This window comes from Melitaea cinxia, chromosome 18, assembly GCF_905220565.1.
Source record: "Melitaea cinxia chromosome 18, ilMelCinx1.1, whole genome shotgun sequence".
Lineage (NCBI taxonomy): Eukaryota > Metazoa > Arthropoda > Insecta > Lepidoptera > Nymphalidae > Melitaea > Melitaea cinxia.
The window spans coordinates 6,282,527-6,306,902 of NC_059411.1; the positions used below are offsets into that span (position 1 = coordinate 6,282,527).

Genomic DNA, 24,376 nt, shown 5'->3' on the forward strand with positions numbered 1-24,376 from the left:
TCACGCTATTTTTGGCGTAAGCTTGTGGAGACCTATGTCCAGCAGTGGACTGTATAGGTTGTAATGATGATGATGATGATACTTACGTGTAATATATATCATCAAAATATAGGTATCTTTTATATATGATATTATTAATAACCAAGAGGATTGAATCTCAAGTTTCATAACAATAACTGATGGAAATCAAAACAAGCGTAAATGAAACCATGCAGGTCGTCTACATTAAAAGAAGCGGGTGTGTGTGTCAGCTCCGACACGTGACTGGAGTCTACTCCTTAAGAATATCCGAACACCGTGATATTACAAAATAAATAACTATGAATCAAATTATAATTAATTAAAATTATAAAACGCTATAGTCAAAACAAAATTTTACGTTCGCTTTTCTTATTGGTTTCGGTAAAGTAAATGTTGGTATACTTTTATGCCTTTATCTTACATGAACAGCTTAAAGCGCTGTAAGGTGTCTCTTTCAGCGTAACTCTAAGCGTTACCTGCTAGCGTCACTGCTCAGCATTGTTTTACACGATTTTACTACCCAAATTTTATTTTATACCGCACGCCTTATATCGTGGCTTAAGGATTAAACTTAAATAAATATCAAACGCTATCTAGTTTCTAAAGCAATATGACTTTGTGCTGGCACGTGACGTCATACTGTTATCGATGACGAGTCAGACGGAATCAAAAGAAATCGCGTTCAAGTGAGCGATGCGAACTTCGAGTTTGGCCTTAAAATCTTGAACATGAAACCAGAGAACATAGGTCAAGTAAAAAAAGTTTTTTTTACTACATCTATGGCAGAGAACAGAGTACTCACATACATTATCATTACTTAACAAATAACCCTTTTTCAATATATTGTATGACATAAATGCTGATTTCAACAATTATTAATTTATTTTAAAACTAGCTGTGCCCGCGACTGTATCCAGGTAGAATTTAACGAACCGTCATTGTTCGATTCGCAGAGTTATAAAATAAAATAAAAAAATCTAAAATATAAGCAGCCTAAGTTACTCCTTATTATATCAGATATCTGCCAGTGAAAGTCCTGTCAAAATCGGTCCAGCCGTTTCAGAGATTAGCCGTAGCATTAGCCAGACAGACAGATAGACAGACAAAAATTATAAAAAATATTATTTTGGTGTATGTACCGTGTTTTGTGTATACATCCGTATGCATTCAGTAAAAAGCGGTTGTTTTAATATTACAAACAGTCACTCTAATTTTATTTATTTGTAATAGATTATTAAGTAGCCTATCACATACACTTACGTTCATCAAAAATATTAACTAAATTCGTTTGATACGTACTCGAATATAATGTAAAATTTTAGAAATTGTATCAAGTACCTAAACGGTTCTTTGAACACACAAATCACTGTCGCTTATCTGTCTGTATCTATTAATAAAAGTAGTTCTCAAGTTATCAAAAGAGTGCAGCCGATATAAAATATTGGAATATGACACTTCAAAATACGCGATTTATATACAGAGTGTTATCTTAATGACATTAGATATATTATATCTAATAAACTCGACAGATTTACGATACGAAAACAATATATATAGCATTATTTATTGCCTTTGTTTGTATACAAACCTACCTATAGTAATTTGTACAAACATGAGTAAGTACATTAAATTTTAACAGAAATCATCGATCTATATTTGTTCACTCCATCAGGCAATCAGTATAATATCAAAATCTCAAATAAAAATAATTTGGGGCCAAGGGGCCTGGACTACTTTCTTGCCCTGAGGTCTCTAGACCGGCCTGTATCCGCTTCTAGATTTTTAGAGTTTCTTTCTATTTTGACTCAGCATGCTTAAAAGAAGAAGAAGAACTGAGAAAATATAATTAGAGAGAAGTTAAAATCTGACTCAGCTTCGAGCAAGAATAGCGGCAACTTCACAGATTTTGTTAATTTAATAGCCCGATTTGATAAGACGATTTATGACCACTATATCGGAAAAAGTAGTCAAAATTATTAATTATAATCATGTGAAGACTCAAATTGTTGACAAAATTATAAATATTACTCGATTATTTTTGATTGCACTCGCGACGTTTCTCGTGTTGAGCAATTTTCAATTATTATCAGATTTTTTAATACAAATACAGCTGAAATTGAAGAACGTTCTATTAGTTTCTTAGCCGTCGAAAAAGCCACAGCCGAGAGTTTGACTAATTATATAATCACAGAATTAGAACAGTTAGGTATATCACTGCAAAACCACAAAGGCCAAGGATATGATAATAGTGCCAATATGCGTGGAGAAAAAAGTGGTGTTCAAAAACATATTCTTGAAATAAATCTGCTGGCTTACTTTTTACCTTGTAGGAATCATAGCTGGAATCTCATCCTAGGAGATGCAGTATTGTCTTGTGCCTATAAGCAAAATCTTTTTTGGTTTGCTACAAAGGTTGTACACTCTGTTTGCCAGTTCAAGTCAGAAGGGGGCTAAACATTTTTTTAATATCATATCAAAAATCGACCGTTCCAGCAGGGATCGAACCTGTATCTCCGACTGACTCTGTCGGTGCTCTAGCCAATTAAGCTATGGAACGATGTATCCGCTAGATCGAAATTTTTGATATGATGATTTTATATTCGGTCTAAGCGACCAAATAGATTCATTCATAAGTGGGCTATTTTAAATGCTCAAGTAAAACCGTTATCGCTAAAACCAATTTCTGAAACTAGGTAGAAGTGCAGGGTAGCATCGGTGAAGGCCTTTAAATACCACCTAAACGATATATGTTTTGCTCTAAAGGATTTAGCAGAAAATACAACAGATTGTCAGTTGATCAGTGAATGCCATTTTATAAAAAAAGAAATAACTACCTACCAATTTGCAGTCTCACATGGTTCATATGGTATGATATTCTTACAAAGATAAATTTTATAAGTAATATGTGGCAAAGCGAAAACATGCACCTATATGTAGCTATACAACACCTAGACGCATTCACAAATTGGCTCGATAACTATCGAGAAAATGTTTTAAGTCATCCCTTGTAACAGCGAGAGAAATAGCCGAGAAAAATGATATAGACAAACAGTTCAATGAAGTCAGAAGATGACATAAGCAAGGCATTTTGATTATGAAGGGGAAGATGAAACTTATGAATTGAATACAGATAAAATTTTCAAAATAAACTATTTTTGTGTCATTTTTGACAATGTGAACGCAAGCTCCCATCATAAATCAAACTACCAGACCTACTTTCGCATCAAATAGTTTTCACGAAAGACCTCGGTCTCACCAGGCCCCGCAAAGACTTGCCGCCCGGAGCCTCGTAGTGGGTAAGGCCGCCTCTGCCACGGGGAGTAGCTAGTCTTAAAATATAATAAAAATACTATTTTTCTGATGTCATGTAGAGACCCAGGCTGCCAGTAGCGAGGTCTTCAGCCTAAGAAAACTCCTCTCAATGGGGTCCGTTACAACTCATACTGCCTTTTTATAAGACCCTAATTATAGGTATGCAACTCATTTTTAACGAGGCCGTATCGATAAGCAACTTGTTCGTTGATAATCCTGGCTACTTGGTACTATACAATCGAAAACACCATGTATAATGATTCTACTACATTCTAATACTTCGTTTTTCGCTATAATTAATCAGTTACACTACGAATAAATTCTAGGAAAAAAAATGAGGCGAACTTCGTACCGCCTTATTTTTCGTATTTCTTAAATATAATAATAATAATAATAATAAGAAATATACTTTATTGTGCATAGAAGAAAAAGTACAAAGATATCTTTAAAAATAAAACTTACAAAATAATATGGACAAAGGCGGTCTTATCGCTAGGTAAGCGATTTCTTCCAGACAACCTTGGGGTAGAGGAGATTTTAAAAGAAAACAGTAGGGTCATCAAAAAGGCAAAACAAAGTAAATCCGACATCTAACAATATATTATTAATAATATACAAATAAATAATAAACATATAAACAAATACATACCCATTACAATATGTTGTTTAATAATTACTTATATCAAAATAAAATATAGCCTATCTTTCAAGTCGTATCAAACTGCACACGGTGTGCGAATTTGATTAAAATCGGTTATGTAGCTTAGGAGTCCATCGCTGACAAACAACGTGACGTGTAATTTATATATATTAAGATATATATAGTGAAGTTTTTTTTTTCAATTGCTAAGCTATTTAATATATTATTGGATATTATATATATTATTGGTTATTATATTATTGGTTATACAAACAAGTAATTTCAGGAATTGTATTTAGTGTTATGTTTATAAATGCTACAATATTTTTTTTTTTTAAGTAGAACGAAGAAGTAAGAAGAGCGCCAAATAATGTTTTGCTATCATCATTTTATTTTTATTTCTTTAGTTGTGAATTCATCGTAAATAAAGCTTAGGTTATTGTAAGTTCAATCAAAATAGTCATTTCATTTCGTAATAAAAATATTAGTTTTTGAATTCGCTAATCAAATTTAAAAATATCCGGCTCATAAATTATATTTGTACCTACTAATATAGAATCCAAAAATTATCACAAACATCGATTTTTCTCTAACACTTTGATTATGTAAATACTTTTATCAAATATTTTTTATAACGCTTTTCTATTTTTCAGATTTTTTTTTTAAATAATGTACAAATATTTAAAGTCTCTATATTAATTACGTTAAAGAATATAGTATGGGCAATAGACGTATTAGGCGGGACTTACCGCAATCCTCAAAATGAACTGAGGCACGGACGGTCACGACAATAAATTGTAACACTAGACACAAAAACAACATTCGTATGCTACTAAATGATTGCATATACACATTACACTAGATGGCATCGTGGTCTTCATTAAAATACGAGTATATCATGGTACATGGTAAATGGCGATTACCTATCAGATGAGATAACAATTTCCACATCCGTTGGAATTCTGATGCATAATGGGAAAAGGATAATTTGATAATTTCTAATCATAATGAATATGAGTAATTTTAAAAACTAAGACGATAAGACTGTATTGAAATAATATACTCGCATTCATTTTTGGGGAACAAATTGATATCTTTTTTTAAAATTATGATAAAAATTTAAGAAGTGTAAAATCAATATTCACTCAAAACTTCAACTTTGTTACAATCTAGATTGAAAATAAAGTAACGACGCTATTCTTTAAATTTATATCGAATCTTTAAATTATTATCGAATTCAAATAAAACTAACACTAAATTTTAAATGAGGCGCGCTAAAAACATCAGCAAAAGCCGCATTAGAATTGATGTCTTTTCTCAGATTAGCGTGCACAGATGCACAGGCAAAATTTCTAAAATCTACAGTTCTTGCGTGGCTTCCTCTAACGGTATGATATGACGGTGGCCCATGGTGACCCACTATGGTGCCGCCAGCGTTGATGGGTTTTGGTGAGTGCTCCTATTCCCGATCGGCGAGTCAGGCATACCTAACCGCCACTAACGGCAGTATGCGAAAATACATTTCGCGACGTTAAAAAATTATCGGTCTAGTCGCTTGTCCGTTTGCGCGCCTTTCTTTCGTTAAGTGAAGAAAAAATGACACACTGTGACTTCAAAGATCCAGTAGCTTGAAAATAAAAGTCTTCGAGCAATGCGTCATGCCTGGACAAACGGGGTCGATACATGGACCCTGGCATAAGGACTAGTCCGCAAGCTTAAAATCGACCAACGTGCTATGGAATGCGCTATAATTTTTTTCTCTCTTTGAGACAGATTAAGGTCTGTTTTTTTGGAATTGTCCTAATTGGTAAACAAATATGGCGTACTTATGACCACAGACAATTAGAGTATAGTGTAGCTTAGTGAAGTGACACAAAGAGCAAACGAATGAACAATATCAATAAGCCATAGACAAAGTAAAATTAATTTTACATCGAAATATTTAATGATACCATATTGCTGAAATTATTTCAAAAACTAATAATATATTAAATAATTTTGTTAATAATTAGTAAAGGTATAAAATTACGAAAATTAATTATTGTAATTGATATTCAGAAATATTTATAATATATAACCTTGACAATAAACAATTTAATATAAAAGATTAACAGTTGTAATATTTTGTAACAATTTTTTTTTTCGCTCAACAAAAAAAAAACGTAATTATAACAACTTTATAACAAATCGCTTTACGGTAACATTGTTTTATAACTTATTAACAAATATTTCGTAAAAATTTAAAATATAGGTAAAGAACACGACCTATTTTATCACTCATTTTGTTGATTAATTTATACTCATTCATCTCTAAAAATATAGTGACTACGTCCCTATCTGCCTTAGAAAAAAAGATTTTGAAGTGTCATATAATAATAATAATAATAATAATAATAATAATAAAGACGTTTATTCACCAAGCATAAAAAAACAAAAGATTTCTTAGTCTAATTTACAGAGATTTTATAAAAAAAAATGCTGGTGAAAAGGTCGTAGACTCAGCTTATAGCTGCTTTTCAGTCCGCATCTTTACAAATGCTGCCAGCACAGGACGTTAGATTTACATTTAAAAACTAGATATAGTAACATATATAGATAGCATTAACAAAGTATATGAAAATAGTATTTAATAATTTAAAAAAACCAGGATTAATAAATGAAGGGTAAAGCTTTAGATTAGGTAAAACCGAATTTCGGGACCGTGGGGGGATGGGGGGGGAGAGGGTGGGAAACGCTTCCCCTGGTACCACTGTCACACCTCGGAACCCCATGGTTATGGAGATATCCATGGTTAAAGTTTTGAGGTTAGAAGAAGAATTTCGAAAGTTAGAGGAACGCTTGGCTCCGGCGCTGCGGGAAGTGCAGCCCTTCCGCCCTTGCGTGCGAAAGCACGCTCACTCATGCTCCGTTCCGCAGCGGAGGCTGGTCGCCTTCAGCGACCAGCCTCAGCCGCTCCTCTACGCATTCGTTCGCGCGCTTTCGCACAGCGGGCGAGGGCTGCCCTCCCTCCGCGCCTCCGCGGCACAAAAAAAACACTCTAGGGGTAGGACAGACTCAAAACTTTAACCATGGATATCTCCATAACCATGGGGTTTTGAGGTGTGACAGTGTTACCTTGTATAGATTCCCCTACACCCTCCACCCTCCACACCCAAAAACCCCATAATTCGGTTTTTCTAATTCGGTTTTACCTAATCTAAATCTTAGCCAAATGAAGTATGTTGCCGAAGGTATAAGTAGGCAAAATAGCGAGCCATGTGAGACACACTATACGCTTATAATAAAGTCATAGTTACTACAAATCCAGCTCAGTGAGCGTTTCGTATCAACTGTCTGATGAAATGCTATAGCCGCCTATATCAAAGTATTGATAGCTTCACTTTTTGCCAATTTGATTCTGAGTTTTACTGCTCAAGGAGCCATCTCTTGGTAAGGTCACGAAATTTCGAGCGAGTTGCAGCAAATCTAATCATAAAAATCAATGAATTACGAATGACAGGGGTTTGTTTACCAAATAGGACTATTCCAAAAAAAACGGAATATATAGTAAAGTGACACAAAGAGCAAATGAATGAACAATATTAGTAAGACATAGACGAATATAAAATTCATTTTATGTTCAAATATTGAACGCTAGCATATTGCTAAAATTATTTCAAAACCTAATAATATATTGAATATTTTTGCTAAGAATTAGTAGAGGTACAGAATTACGAAAAAAAATATTAATCGAGCATCGAGCATAAAAGGCAACAAAGGGGACTGTCCATTTTGGCCCAAGGTGAACAGAATTCATACAAAAAAACAAATATACCAATAATTTTCATTATTTTTTTTTTTTATTTTTTTTTTTATTTTATTATTTTTTTTTTTCTATCTGCAATCAGCCCTTGAGCTATGATCAGATTGGTTGTTTCCTTAGGTAGCAGTTCGAGATTCTTCACATCCAGCAATGCGTCATCCCAAATTTTCATAAATTAAATCATGTTTATTCGTGAATTGCAGTTTTATCAATATAAACTGATGAAAAGTTTATTTAATAAGTATTTTAATTCATTAATTATATACTTCTAGTTTATTTTCGGTTGGTGATTTGATTACAACACGTTGCCAGTCTTAAACAAACAATTATTATTAACGAACAATCGATTTTAAAATATTTTTAAATCAATTATTTGTTAAAATCGATTAAAAGTATTGTTAAATCGAATTAATAAGAAAAAAGTCTAAAAAAAGTCTATAAAAGTGTATTTAGTAAAAAAACATTTAACTTTGGTGAAAAATAAACTATTTTAGAAACATTTTTATTGACTAAATAAAAAGCAAGCAATTAATTATATTAAATTCGATTATCGATTTAATCGATTTATTTGTTTATTGAAAATATTATTTATTATGGCAACCCTAAACTACAGACTTTTGCTTCATACATTCATTTGACTTCGATGTTGCTTTCATGGAGATATAGCAACCTACTGTAAGGTTTTCCGTCAACCGAGCGACTGCTTACTGCGACGTAAAATACACAGTAGGCATATTCATAAGTAGGAAAATATATTTTGTATTTATTTTATATGTAAACAATAGAGGTCAGGCAGAGAAGCCATAAAAAATATTATTGCAACTGCATGGTTGGTCGACGGACAGTAGGTTGTTGTGCCCATGTCATGAAATTATTTGGTTTTTGGGCTGAAAAAGGTTTCAAGATTTTATAAATCTACCTGCCTAGTTTTTAGATAACATTCTGTTAACGTACGAATCCGATTAGTAAAACAAAAATAACAAAACAATGATTTTTTATTTCAGAAACCTTCTTGTAACTATCCACAAAAAAACAAAAAATGAAACACCTGGATACAAAACTATATCATTTTTCTAATTCATACTTGTTAGTACTACTAACTTAATATATAATTATTATTCTCAGTGACTGTCCACTCGGGGCCGAAACCCCCATACAAAGTGGACAGTCCCCTATATATTTCGTTTATGTGATATGGTCGGTAAAAAAGATGCCAAAAATAAAATTTACAACAAAATAAGGGGGCCGCCTGTGTCTAAAAAAAGTCGACCCTATTAATATTATTGTCACATTATTTGTATTTACTATGAATAAAAAACCTTGCGCCGGCGGCACACTCTCTCTAACATCTAAAAAAAGGACTAATAACATTGTACTCCACGAAGCTCTCATTGGGTAATCCTAAGTCTCATCGTAAAGTCTCAAAATTTTTTCCTGTGAACTACAGTAAACGTTTATGCCGTTGCTATGTGGTATACTTTAATATTATATGGGATAGCATTAAAAATGTTCAGGATGAAATTGATATTCAGAAATATTCATAATATAAAATAAAACCTTTACAATGAACACTTTACCATAAATGATTGACATTTGCAATATTTTGTAAGCATTTTTTTTGTGCGCTCAACATAAAAAAAGAAGAAGAAAAAACAATTAATAACAAAATACAAATAAATAACAAATCGCTTTACTGTAATATTATTTAACAAGTTATAATTCGTGAAATTTTAAAATATAGTTAAAGAACATGGCCTATTTTATCGCTCATGCTGTTCATTCACTTATACTCATTCACTTCTAAAAATATTATGACCACATCCCTATTTGCCTTATAAAAAAAGATATTGAAATGTCATATTCGAAAATATTAGTTATCTGTACTCTCGGAATTCGTATTTTGTAGTTTTTATGTGTTTAAAATGATAAATTGATATTTGTTTTTAGTGAAATAAATAGTAAATGGAGTTTTACAAATGTCCGTAAGCTAATATGTTGTGAAAGTGAGTGATAAATGCGGAAAAAACGTGAATTACGATTGACAGCGGTTTGTTTACCAATTAGGACTCTTCCAAAAAAACAAGATATACAAGCTAGCAGAAATAAGACTATCTGTGCGAGAAAAAAATTAACTAACATAGCAAACAGGATCAGCAAAGTGACAGTAGGCGGTCACGAGTGTCGCGGGATCGATATTCACTGGAGCAGACGTCTTCTGGAGTAGAGACCACGTTGACAAACGCAGTGCGCCTCCTAGGTCCGGCTGGAGCCATGATCTACGTAAGATTGCCGGCGGATTGCGAAAAATCGAATATTTGGCTCAAGTGTGTAAATGTGTTACGACTTTTGAAATCATTGAAATTATTTTCTTGATGTACTGTAGATGTAACAGAAAACATTATTTTATTGCTGATAAAAATTAAGGGGGTGATAGACGTGCGAGTAATTTCGCGAACTTGTGGCTCGATGACCTTCTTCGCTGTTGTGTCACCCTAAGTACGAGTACACGTACTTTCCGATCCGACAAGATTAAAACAAATTTTGCTCGTAACCCGCCTCCGCTCGTACGTGTTGTAGCACTGCGAGCCTCAAACCGACATTTTTAACCGACTTCCAAAAAAGGAGAAGGAGGAGGAGGATTCAGAACAATTCGATTGTACTTTTTTATGTATGTTATCTCAGAAGTTTCGACTGGGTGGACCGATTTTCATGATTTTTATTTTAATCGAATGGTGGTGTGTGTCGTGTGGTCAATTTGATTGCGATCTAACAAGTAATCTTTGAGTTATATCTAATAATTGCGGATTTTACAAGACTGATTTTTCGTCTACCTACGATGTGTTACTTTTCGATGTAATTGAAGTCGGCTTTTTTTGTTTGCGAGCAAACACAATTATGTTTCGCTAGTCCGTGGACGCGCAACGCTAGTAGTGTAGGTATTTGTAATTTTTGTTACTTTTGATTGAGAAATTACTCAATTTTTAAAATGTAATACAATACAATTTGATGTGATGATGATGATGATGATGATGACGATACAATTTCTAAATAACTCTGTCTCTTCTTTCTGTCGACGACATCGTAATACAGAATGAGTAAGTTTCACGTGTGTCACCAACGTCGAGCCAAGTAAGTTCACAATCTTAAAAACATTCTTTAAGTTCGTACGTCTAACACCCCCGTTAGAAATTATAATATTCAATCCAGCTATGCCAACTTTGGGGATTTATTTATTTAGGGGATAAATTTTTTTAGGGTATTATTTTGGAAATTTTTGATCCGTCAGGACATATTTATTTATTTATTTATTTATTTAGACTTTATTGTAAACTAAACAAGAAATAAAATAAACAAGCAACATTAACAATAATTAGTAGAAAAATGTACAAAAGGTGGCCTTATTGCTTCAAAGCAATTTCTTCCAGGCAACATAATATATTTTAATAAAAAAAAACAATAATAATAACAATTTCTCAATTATCAAAATTTAAAAGAACATGTTCAATGAATATACTAAAGCAAAATATAAAAAAGAAACAAAATAATTTATTTTCTATTTTAAAATCCCTTGAATAATAGAAACTAAAAATAAATAAAAGCTGACTGATTTTTAAATAATTTCAATTTAAGATTTATAGGGTTTTGTTTCTAATTTAGAGAATTTGTTGAAAGCTTTTGAGAAGTTCACAGCGTGACCAAATTCAGTAGATTTCTACTTTTTTGGTAGATTTCGAGGTACCGGTAACACTATGTAGTAGGTAAAACTTATTTGGTATATTTTGGTAGAATTCACTTTATATATTGGTATTCTCCTTAATATCGAATGGATTGTAACTACAAACTTTAAACTTTCTAACTTTCTTATAGTAGTTATTCGAGAGGGAAAGCTGTTGAGGGAGTCCCACATGTATTGAAAAAAAACTGATTAGGCAGGTTTATCTTTAAAATTTTATTCTTTACGTAACCATTCGTGCCGTGAGCCAGTGATGTAAAAGTTACCGATTTATCGGTGGAACTCCCGATTTTGGTGAATAAATACCGATAAAATGTTTTAGTGTATTATCTTCCGATTTATTCTATTTTAACACATGAAACTTAATGATACTTAAATGATACGAGTTTTGAGGTTTGTAACATTGTTATCACCTAAATTTAACCGTACATAAATGGAATTCCCGGAGGTATTTTATATAGGCTCTTAGGCATAGGATTGAATATTATTGTCCTTGGAATGTAGGGGCTTCCCACAGTTATCAATTCCGAGTGAAACACAAATTTCAATAAAAAGTGGAATAGGTTAAAGATGCTAAGAAATAGGGATTTCATATCAAATTAATGGACTCAAAACAGCTTTATGCCAACCTAACCTAACCGCTTTTCTATGCGCTGTCCTATACCCAAAGGTTGTCTGGAAGAAATCGCTCTTTTAGCGATAAGACCGCCTTTGTACATCTTCCTCTAATTATACTACTTTTGTTTGTATCTTTTAATGGTGTGCAATAAAGAATATTGTTATTATTATTATTATTATTATGACAACGTTACCCAACATAAAGAAGAAGATCCATAACTCGATCACAATTTAAAAATACCTATATTTCTGTAGATTTTAATTTTAAGTAACAAACATTGATTTAACTAATTACCTGACTGCCAAGGAAGGGTTATGTTTTTCGCGCGTATCTTGTATGTATGTATGTTTGTATGTAATATTCTTTACTACCTCATATTTCCAGAACCACTGAACGGATTTACATAATTGAGGTATCGTTAGGTTCGTCTTAGCTGCCCAAGTGTTCTTAGATAGGTGACATTAAAAAAAATCAAACATGGCGGCTGCGCGAAGCCATTGTAGTTAATGAAAAAAAATTTTTTTTCTCGAATACTACAATATGGGTATCAAATTGAAGGGCACAATACAAGGATTTTAAAAAGGTATATCATGATTATTTATGGTGTTTTCTTTATTGTTTTATCGTTATAATCAAGAAAACAATTATGCTTCGTCATTGCAACACAACAGCGAAAAAAATGTAATAGATTTTGATTTTAGTATTTTCTCGTTCTCTTTTAGTAGAATTTAGTAGTTTTTAACCTCCACAGGCAGTAGGTTAGTTAAATGAAATCTGGTCACACTGTAGAAGTTTTTTCAAGAGTTGAGAACACTGATTCAATAACCCACGTACCACAAAACGTACACTAATAATAATAAATAAATAAAATAAGATTGAATTAAATAAATGTTTATTAATAAATGTTATAAATGTACAATGGCGAGAAAGATACCTTTTTATCATTTAAAAACTCCGGTGAGATTGTGTCATAAAATGAATAAAATTCATGAAAAACAAGGAACCAAAGTTTCACAAGAAGTTATAAACTACTTAGAATCTTCTTCAGAATATAAAAACATTATTAATATCGTGCCTAAAAGTCTACTGAGAAAATATAAAGCACCAGAAACTATGTACCTTATTAACGAAAACACCGCACGAAACATTACGGAAACCCTAAAAAAGTATATTGAAAAAGATGCACCTGTAGTCGAAGTGAATCCTGGACCGGGACTTCTAACTCAAGAGCTTTTACAATGCCAAAAAAATAAACTTTATTTATATGAAACTTCTAACCATTTTGCACAATGTTTGAAAGTAAGCTATAGTAATGGGTTACACATTATTCTTTTTTTAACTTATTTAACTATTGAATACCATATTTGTAGGACCTTCAAACACAACATCCTGAAAGAATAAAGTATAAAATTGCTGATTTTTTTGGAATGTGGAAATTAGCTTTTCAGGATAAAATGGACAATGGAAACAGAATAAAGGAATTATTAGAAGACCTAGCTACTGATGATAAAGGTTAGTTATTGAAGTTTATTAATAATAATGTGGATAACAACATAGCTATAATTCAGAAATAGACATTTTAAAATTCTTTTTAATAAATATATATTTGTTTAATTCTTTATAATAAATAAATTGTTATATATTTTTTGTAGTAGTAGTTTGTTTTCATTAAAAAAAATTGAATGTTATTATATGATATTAATCATCACTTCAGCCTGTAATAACTCACTGCTGGGCATAGGCCTCTTTCCCCATGTAGGAGAAGGATCAGAGCTTAATGTACCACTCTGCTCCAATGCAGGTTGGCGTACATATTCCCGTATTGTAAATGATAACAACCTGGACCAACGGCTTAACGTGCTCTTCGAGGCACGTTGGGGGACCCAGACCACGGCAAACATCTGTATGGCCAGTACAAATGTGTAATGTGCGGGGATCAAACCCGTAACCACCAGCTCAATAGCCACTAGTTCTGTGACCGTTGCGCCGACGACGCATTGACGACATCACAGCCATCTGATATTATTTATTTATTTATACTTTATTGTACACCACAACTACATTTTAAACATTAAACAAATATGTTTTTTTTTTTCAGATAGAATTTTAAGTATTATTGGAGCCATGCCAAGTCTTTCCTTTGTGAAACATTTAATAAATACAATTGTTTTTCATAATGCCAACAATCACTTAGGAAGACCAGATCTGTACATTGTGATGCCAGGACATCATTATGAAGTGTGTATATTTTTAAAGCAGTTCATATTTTGAAGTACAAATTGTAAAAAACTAATTTTCTTTAGTTTCTTGCAGATGCCTCAGTTCAAATTAATAAGCATAAGTCGGTTCCTTCCCTTTTTCAACTACTTTTTGACTATCAAGTCCTTAATAAGGTGCCTAAAGTCCACTTTTTGCCTTGGACCTATGCTTCAAGTACCCAGAAAGCCTCAGTGGTAAGTGTTTTTATAGTCTCACTAGCTGACCCGGCAAACATTGTCTTGCCGCTTAACGCTATTAAAAAATTGGGATTGGTGGTAGAAGGGTGAAAATTTTGGGTTGTATGTATTTTTCAATGCCAAATCACAATAAAATAATATAAAATTTTGTAAAAAAAAATAAAAAATAAATATTTAGGGGTATAAAAAAAGATGTTGGCCAATTCTCAGACCTACCCAATATGCACACATATTATCACGCAAAATAGGCGCATTAAGACGTCCAGTTGCGGAAAATAGCCCGTGTTTATCAACATGCACACAAATTTTCATAAAAATCGGTCCAGATTTTTGGAGGAGTTTAGCAACAAACATCGTGACACGAGAATTTTATATATAAGAATTATATGCATATTAATATAAATTAATACTTTTATAACAGATGGATGAATTTTGTCTGTACTTAGTGAAAATAACACAAAAACCAAAACTTCCATGTCTACCAAGTCACTTACCACTGTTGTGGTTCTTCTTCAAGCGGCATACATTCTCCTCATCTACAAGAGTTATACCGATGTTAGAGTAAGTTACTTCTGTAAAATATCAAACTTTTCAATTTTTTGTTTGTAAGAAGTCCATATAGACCAGTGTTTTTAGCTTTTGAAAATGGTAGAAAGTGAAAAAAATTATAGTAGGATGACTCATTCAAAAAAAAAAATACAACGAAAAAGAAAGGAATAAAAAAAAATAAATAAATAAAAAACCACATTTTCATAGCTAATTGAACTAAAAAGTACAAAATTATTTTTAATTACAAAGAGTTTATATTACAGTAGTTGAAGATTGAACAATCAATCATAATTATTTACTTCAAATTTAATATTATAATAAAATTTAAGTTATTAAGAGAATAATTCAATTCAGAGTAAAGAACGTTAGGTGCATTTTACTATATTTTCATAACTTTCTACTATGTTTTTATAACTCTCCGCACATAGATAGTTGTAAGTAGAATAATTGTTACATTTAATATATCAAGCATTATATTGGGAAACTGTTATTGAATTATTTCATTGTCATCAGTCCTTGATACGTGTGCAAAGTTTCAAATTAATCAAACTTCTGGAAGTTGAGAAAATTATGCTCAAAGGTTCCATTACATACATACATACATATAGACATACAACCCAAGCTAATAAAAGCGTGGTTAAAATAAATTACGGGCGATCTGAGGTCGGGAAGTGGTATGGAAGGGGCGTAAAGAGTAAAAAACGCGTTATCTCTATTTTCCTACCACTTTCCGACCTCAGATCGCCCGTAATTTATTTTTCCATTCATTTTCGTCGTATTCTCTTTCTTTTATAATGGGTTTCATCCTACTATCATTTTTTTTTAGGTTTCAAAAGCTAAATCACTGGTCTAGTAGTATTATTATAATTTTTGTACTATACAGTATTTTTTGTGGTGTAAATTTATTTAATTTTGACAAGAACTTAGTTGTTACAGCAGTATGGTCATGATCTAGAGTTTTCTGTTGAGGCTTTCATTTAGTTTTTTTTTTCTGATATCAATTTTATTATTCAAGACAATGGATACCTGGTTGTGGAGTATGGCTTATTACTGGACAAGATCCACCAGACACAAATAAAGAATTATCACCAGGAAAAGATGATGCTAAATTACCACATATGACTATATTTACAGAGTTTGGTGATTTAAATCTACAACAAAAACTGACTATTTTTAAAAGGTATTTTAAGTTATTATATTTATTATCATATTGAAAAAAAAATGGAACAATTCTCATTTTTTTTTTTTTCATTTTAGGTTTGTCTCCTGGCCCGAATTTGAACAGTGTCCATTTCGAGTTACTATGGAAAATAATTTACCAAAATTTGCTTCGCATATTGACGACGATGATGACGTGAAACGTAGCATTGTTTCTAACATTGACGAAATAGAACCTTCTGATACCGAAACATCGCCTGATACCATTTAAATATTGCTACAATAAAGAAATTAGGTATATAAAATTAGCCCTTTTTCTTTATATTTTTTAGAACAACTCAAGTAGATGTCATAATTGCATGCCTATTAAACATCAACATGCATGACGTAAAGCGTTTACGGTAAACGCCTAAATTATTCAAACTAAGTTTGTAAATGTCAACCAAATACATTTCGGATCTATAAAACTTATTTACATATTATGATAATTTTATGGAAGATTGATTTATTATTTACCTGATGTAAATAATAATTGTTTTATAAAAACTCAATTGTATTAGGTAGGTACTTCAAAGGAATGACTAGCACTTAAGTAAATATTTTATATGTCAGTTTGTCAGATGAATACATAAAAGTTCATTTTAAAACATTAACTATATTCATAATTTTAGATTTTATGATTTATTTAAATCAGTGCCTTTTCAAGAACTGCACTAAGTCTAACTTTGAGTAACTTTAAACAGCGTCATTGGAAACTTTTATAAATGATCATTAATCACAAATATTTAATTAGGATATGATGTATTAACTTGCAATTAATTATGTTGAATGATACGAGTAAGTTACATATTTATAAAACTAACACTGTAGAAAGATGCAATAGAAATTTTTTTTCACATCGTTTTTAAAAGTAAAAACCTAAAAATAAATCCTGATAATGAAATTTAAAAAATTCTAAAAAATTAAAAATAAATGGAAGTAATGAAGAAAGAGCTTATATATTAAAAATATGAAGTTCACAGTACAATGTTTAATGTGATGATAAAATTAGATATTTTTTACATTTTATACATTTTAACACTATATACAAACAATATAATACTTATTTTTATCTTTTAAAATCTAAATAATAAATATTATTTTAATAAAAATTAAATTAATAGTACAATTTTAAGAAATATCCATTTATACATACAAACAAATAGTCAATTTTAAAGAATAATTATTTTCTATCAAGGACGGGTATTCTTCAAATGCCTTCTATTTAATATTATTACAAATTTAATTATAATTAAATGATATTTGAATAAGAAATGAAATTTATAATACTTGAAAATAGTGTAGCCATAATTTGGTAAACTATTAAATATTATACTATCCCATCACCACACTATTTACACTTATGTAACTATTTTAAGTACATTATTACAAACAGAAATGTTAAATTGGTTTCTGCACTGTTATAAGTTTTGGAAATGTTTTTCCATGTATATTCCACGATTATTCGATTTAGGCGTAATGTAGTTTAAAGTTGGAATATCAAGCTGTATCTGATTACTACCAGATGCAAACTTGTTCTGATTGACAGTTTTTTGCTTACTTGAATTTGTGTGGACATTTAGGCTTATAGTATTTAAACCATTTTGAGATTTAATGCTTGGACTTGATACAAAATCTGTCCATTCATCATCATCAGCAAATGTGATATTTTTCTTTGGAGATGTTTGCTGTGTCTTAGGTACATTTGATACAAACTCGCCCCAAATGTCCTCATCGGGTATTTCATGAACAGTTTTGACAGAATTGTGAGCTGGTGATCCAACCTTGCTACTACCAGCAGTTATATCATATTTTAATGAATTAAGACTATTCATCGGATTAAATCTTGATAAATCTTGTAAATCTATGCCAGGGTTAGGCCAATTGATTTGGGAGTAACTTTCAAGAGATAATGGTTGTAATATTTGGCCTGTGTTATGATGACTTCGTACTGTTGTATTTGAGCTTGAGTTTATAGGTAACAAAATATCACTGTTTAAATGGTTTGCAGTATTATTTGCACTTGTTTTTGTAAGAGTGTCTTCTTGTAGGCTTAAAGTATTCATTGTAGATAAAATTTTATTCTCCACAAATGAAATATTGGGTTCTATAAGGCTGTTCTCTTTTTTTATTTGTATATTTTTATCTGTCGAATTTTTTTGTTTACTTAAGTTGTTTGAAGTTAAATTCTGGGTACTTACAAAAGTAGATCCGACATCCAATGGCAAGCCAGAAATTGGTGCAGATTGGAATGTTTTAAATTCATCTTCTATATTGTCAGTTGGAGGAACAGGGCCTACTGAATTGTCCTTCTCTTTTGAATGAATATTTATTACATTATTTTCAGAATTTGTATTATCTTTTTCGCTCCATGCACTATTAGAAACGAATTCAGAAAAATCTGTAAATGTTTCCTTTACTTCTCCTGGATCCGGCCAATTAAGTGTGGGTATGATAGGTTCCAATTTAATTGGTTGTAATATCTGAGTTTGATATGTAATACCAGCCTTTTCTGTAGTGTTACTCGACAAGTTCTTGGTAATACTAGTCTGTTCCTCTACTTCATTAACACTACTGGCAGAAACCTCTGTGGCTGTACTTTTAAAATCTTGAAACTCCCAATAGTCATCATTTTCGTTTATATTGCTTGGTTGAGAAATATGCTGGTCAGACTGGCTTGTAGCTGGTTCTAAAACCTGCTGAGGCACTAGTGGTGGTCCACTATCATAGTGAATTGTTTTAGATCTCGGAGTCTCAGAGTCAGTTGGTGTAAATATATGAGTGTCGGGTAAATTGATATGTCGCAATGGTTGTACATGAATGGTACTAGAGTAAATCTTATTTAAATTTGTAGATGGTTCACTGCTAAAAACATCTAAATCTGATGGTCTTTTTACAGTCTCAGTTTTCTTAACATCATTGTCAACACTGCAAGCTGAAACATCAACATATATTATAAATTTGTATGATAAATTTAATAGTTTAATTTCTTTTATACATTAATTTTTACTGCAACCAAAGAAAAAATTATTTGATGATAATAAATAACAAGAAAATGATTTTAGAATGTTGTTTAATGTCACACTGTACGAGTTAATAACTATTTACTTTCTGCTTCACTTATTAATTTAAAATCAATTATCGTTATATTGCACCTTCGGTGCAACAAAGTCACAATTCAGGACACTTTTTTTGTTATGTCTTTTATTAGGACTTTTTGATAATTCAATATAAAATTTTTAGCGGCAAGACAACTTTAGCCATGTCAGCTAGTATAAGATTTCAAACCTACCATAAATAGTAATCCAGAAATGAGGAAAAGAATGCATAAACAAAATTAAAAGTCCTCTCCTTTAAAATTAAGCAATGAGCTATTGTGACTGTTGCACCGAAGGTGTGATATATAAAGATCTTGAGCCAAGTGAACTACCAAAGTAATTCTTGAAATTATTTATTCCAGTAATTAACCGATAAATTATACAACCAAGATATTTTTTTTTTTATTTAAAAAGCATTAAAACAATTTTGTACATCTATCCCTTTATTTACTTAGTTTGATTTACACAATTTGAAAATATTAAAATGAATAAATGAGTTTTTAATGGGATTAATAAGTTAAATAGTGATAATTGATTTAACAATTTGATTGTATTTTAAACATTGTTCGACTCCTAGCTGCATTCCTTCAAATTGAGGTTCTGTAGGTGTAATAGGTCACGTTCATTTGAAGAAACGCAGTTAGGAGTCGACCACGTTTATATATAAAACAATTTTAATGTTGTATTTGTACTCTACTACATAAAATCTCAAGAAAATGTCTTCCTACAAAGTTATCGAATGTATAAATTAAGGGATAAATTGTATGGTTAAAATGTATTACATGATACTATATATTAGCTTTATTTTCTCATTAAAACAGTGCAAATAGTTTGACTACATGCCATTTAACTTACCATGTGACAGAAGCTCTGAAATTTTTAATGAGGAATGTTTGTGAGCCATTTGGTCTAATGTGGCCATTAGATGCTCTAAGTCTAGGAGTAGAGCTTCAGCGTAGGTGTCTAATAGATAGGAATAAAGGATTCAGGAAGAAGCAGATAACGCAAAGGTGTATCATTTTTATCCATGTGCAAGACATGCAAAAGAATCAATTATACAGTTCAAAATTTTTACAATTATTTTTATAAATATTGAGTATAATTCTTCTTTGCAAATGACACAGTGTTAGCTATATTGATAATTACATAGTGTTAGTCAAAGACGAAGTATAAATTTTACCTTCTTTGTGTACAGATTAGTATTATTTTAATATATTTAATATAAAGTTGTTATTTAAATACTTACATTCACGTCCATCAGGTGTGAAAGGGTCGACCCATGAAGCTGTTTCCTTGCTGGGCACCTTTTCAGTTGATTCAGTATTTGATGGGTTTGACTGAACATGTTGTTTTTGAGGTTGTAAGGGGGCAGTGCTTAGATTTGTTGCATATTTAGGCATGTTGTAGCTCCATTTTGGACCGAACAACTGAAAAGTATATAAAGAAACAAATTCATACACTTAAATAATTTGATATTAAGTATCTATATCATCAACTACATATTTTTTTTTTACATATCATTTATGTCAAGAATTGTAAGATCCTGTGACTAGCTTGTTCAAACAAAAAATAAATAAACTAACTTTTCATATTGAAACAAGTACAAACATGTAAATATTAGAGGCAACTTTTTTAAATGAAACAAATACATTTATTTTTGCCATAAAGTAATTATAGACACTTAGGAACTTAAAAAAATCTATAACAAACAATTTAAAATTGCCTACATTATAACATTACATATATTACAAACTTAAGTAATGTGCCATTGATATATTATTAAGTTTTATAGAAAAATAATCTTACTATGTTCCTGGAGTCTATGCACAATGCCTTTAAAAGTGTTTTCTGAGCCAAAGAATTGTTCCAGTTAACAATGTAAGGTTGCCTTACATCTATATCAATCAAATGACCCCATGTTTCATTCAAAAACAATTCAAGTTTTCCATCTAAATCATTTTCGGGTTTGGGTAATTCATCAGTGAATATTGTTGTTAACACATTATTAATACTATCTACAATTTGCAACTCATTATCTGAAGAATGAAAGCTTAACACCGGAACATTACTGCTTGAAGTTACTTGCTTATCTTCTTCACTTTCAAGATTATTAACAGATTTAAAATCATCAAAATCTCCAAAATCATCATTATCACCATCAATTGTTACTTCTTTATGACTTTTTGATTCATTTTCCTCAAGTTTTTCTGTGCTTACGTTATCAAAGTTGGCCTTAAAGTCACCAAAATCAGAACTTTCATTGGCATTGTTATCCCAAGGGTTTTCACTGTTTGCAGGAAGGGCTTGTGTTACTTCAGACTGTGTAAACTGGAAGTCATCAAAATCTTCAAATTCTTCAATGTTTGGCTGTCGTTCGGTTTCAAAGTTTTTACATTTTGACTCGAGAACATTTTCTGATATTTCTTGATCATCTTTCAATTGCATACTATCAGATAATATATACTGTTCGGTTTGTATTGTACTAATCTTATCTTCAAATCTTGTTTCTGATAAATCGTCAGACGACTTTTCTGACTTTATTCCCACACTTTCACTCTCAAAACTTAGTCCATCAGTAACATTTGACACAATACTAAAAACTTTAGGCGAATCTATAGCATTCTCTTCAACATTTTCTATAATATCTGTACCTCCCTCATCTTGTATCATAGAATTTTTATCAGGACTTTCATTAGTATAAATGTCAGCTTCAGTCTCATATTCTTTAGTAGGTGTATCACTGGAATGTACATTGTCTGAGTTAACTTTTAAATTTAAATCTTCTAATATATTGTCATCATATTTAATGTTTTCACTTGATATTAAATTGTCACTACTTGGTATTCCATCAGGTTTCAAAATATCTTCTGATCCTTTTTGGATTTCTTTATCAAAATTTAAAGGCCATTTATCTTTTTCTGTTTGTTCTGATTTGGGAGGATAAATATTGTAACCGCTATAATTTCCATAATTATACTCAGTACTATCTTCTTCGTCATCTTCTTGAGATACTGAAATATTCAGTCAATACATCAATAAACAAATTACAAAGCACGGTCAACAATTGTTGAACAAACAAATGCTATATATTTTAAAGTTGCAAATGATGTATTTTTGAAAAATATTTCTAAAAATAGTATTTAGAAATATTGTAAGATTCATATCTGCTTATTCATTGTAATAAAACAAAATAATGAATTAATTAAACAAAGTGAGTTTCGAACAGTCAATTACATTCAACGTAGAAAGGGAAAGTTATTCTTAATGTTGTTCTTACAGTTACCTTAATGACACTATATTGGCTAATAAAAAGTTAAATTTTGATTATAAAAATATAAAAAAAAGTAAGCAAAAAAGATAATTCAGAAAATTGTCTGAGTGTAAAGTGGTTTCACCACTAAAAAGTTAAACGCAATTATTAAAAAATATTGAATCCCATATTTAATACGATATAGGGTTTTTTTTTTTTAAATAGCTTGTTTTATAATGAAACCTTAAAATGTTTCTCATTGATGTCATACGTGATAACACGAATATCAATACTTTACACAAGTTGAAGATATGATGCAGGTATACTTGACTTACAATTGTATGTTATATCAAAATCTTCGTGATCTTTGTCGTCTTCACATTGTTCAGGAGGTGGAGGAGTGCTGCAAACAAGTGGAGGAATCGACATCCTATTTCGAAAAATCCTCAAAATTTAATAAATACTATATTTATTTAAGTTGTTTACACAGCATAAATATCATTTATTTTACGTGACACATCAATTACGAAAAAGAAACTTTATGAGATGGACAGCTGTTCATTTTAATTGACAATTTTTTGTAGGACAACAACTGACGGGTCAGCTGTCATATAAATCAGCCATTTTCATTTTTTTTTCATTATATAGATAATTAATAGTAACAAGTATTTAATTTTAATTAAACTGTTATTACTCTACTCATATCAGACTACAAATTATAAATCACAATAAATGGAAGGCCAAATAATAAAGGGTTGGGTCATTCGTTAGTTAAGTGGGCTCCGATTTATGGGGTGAAATGGGGGTGGGGGGGTAAAGGGAGGTGGGGAGGGTGGGTTTTTTAGCCCCCCGTAGTGTGCTTTTCGCGTAAACCCCGTGGTTTCGAAGATATCGTGTTTGAAGTTTTGAGGTTAACTTTACGTGATTCAGAGGTATAACAATAGCTTAGAGCTCCGCGTCTGACTCCACCTTAACTCCGGTGCTGCGGGAAGTGCACTCATATGCTCCGTTCACCAACTTTCACACTTTATTTTCGAACAAATTTACGTAAAAACGATCTCGATTGTAAGATCAACAAACGATACGAACTGACGCTTAACGACTGACAAATCGACACTTTTAAACAAAATAACGCGTCAAACATAATATTCTAATAAAATTAGTAACATTGCGTGCTAGAATGTAGGTTTAGAAATTCGAAAAATACCCAAAACCGAATCGGAGCACCCCACTGTCCACGTGGTATCGGTCTGCCCTACCCCTAGAGTGTTTTTTTTGAGCCGCGGAGGCGCGGAGGGAGGGCAGCCCTCGCCCGCCGTGCGAAAGCGCGCGAACGAATGCGTAGAGGAGCGGCTGAGGCTGGTCGCCGAAGGCGACCAGTCTCCGCTGCGGAACGGAGCATGAGTGAGCGTGCTTTCGCACGCAAGGGCGGAAGGGCTGCACTTCCCGCAGCGCCGGAGCCAAGCGTTCCTCTAACTTTTCGAAATTCTTCTTCTAACTTCAAAACTTTAGCCATGAATATCTCCATAACCATGGGGTTCTGAGGTGTGACAGTGGTACCAGGGGTAGCGTCCCCCCCCCTTCCCCCCACGGTCTCGAAATTCGGTTTTTCCTAATCTAAAGCTTTGTGTTTTAAAGGAAATGCTAAGTGACGCGTTATTTTGGTCAAAAGTGTCTATTTGTTAGTCGTTAAACGTCA

At 31.7% G+C, this 24,376-nt stretch overlaps 3 protein-coding genes across 3 annotated transcripts in view; 1 reads left to right on the forward strand and 2 right to left on the reverse strand.

The window, feature by feature from the left end:
- Positions 1–4,795, reverse strand: part of LOC123662476 — a 31,475-nt gene extending 26,680 nt beyond the window's left edge. The window contains exon 1 of the mRNA XM_045597318.1: positions 4,723–4,795. Coding sequence (XP_045453274.1) covers positions 4,723–4,795 — 73 coding nt within the window. The remainder of the gene's footprint in view (positions 1–4,722) is intronic.
- Positions 4,796–12,904: 8,109 nt separating this feature from the next.
- LOC123662243 (dimethyladenosine transferase 2, mitochondrial) lies at positions 12,905–16,595 on the forward strand. The gene is made up of 7 exons (XM_045597114.1): positions 12,905–13,426; positions 13,498–13,639; positions 14,226–14,365; positions 14,431–14,580; positions 15,005–15,144; positions 16,148–16,312; positions 16,390–16,595. Exons 1-7 carry the CDS (start codon positions 13,016–13,018, stop codon positions 16,559–16,561), a joined length of 1,320 nt encoding a protein of 439 aa, XP_045453070.1. The 5' UTR covers positions 12,905–13,015; the 3' UTR covers positions 16,562–16,595.
- Positions 16,596–17,640: 1,045 nt separating this feature from the next.
- On the reverse strand, positions 17,641–23,288 carry LOC123662477. Its single transcript, XM_045597319.1, has 5 exons — positions 23,013–23,288; positions 21,234–22,438; positions 20,674–20,854; positions 20,283–20,390; positions 17,641–19,264 (listed from the first exon to the last, which is right to left on the reverse strand). Exons 1-5 carry the CDS (start codon positions 23,104–23,106, stop codon positions 17,751–17,753), a joined length of 3,102 nt encoding a protein of 1,033 aa, XP_045453275.1. The 5' UTR covers positions 23,107–23,288; the 3' UTR covers positions 17,641–17,750.
- Between the last annotated feature and the right edge of the window lie 1,088 nt (positions 23,289–24,376).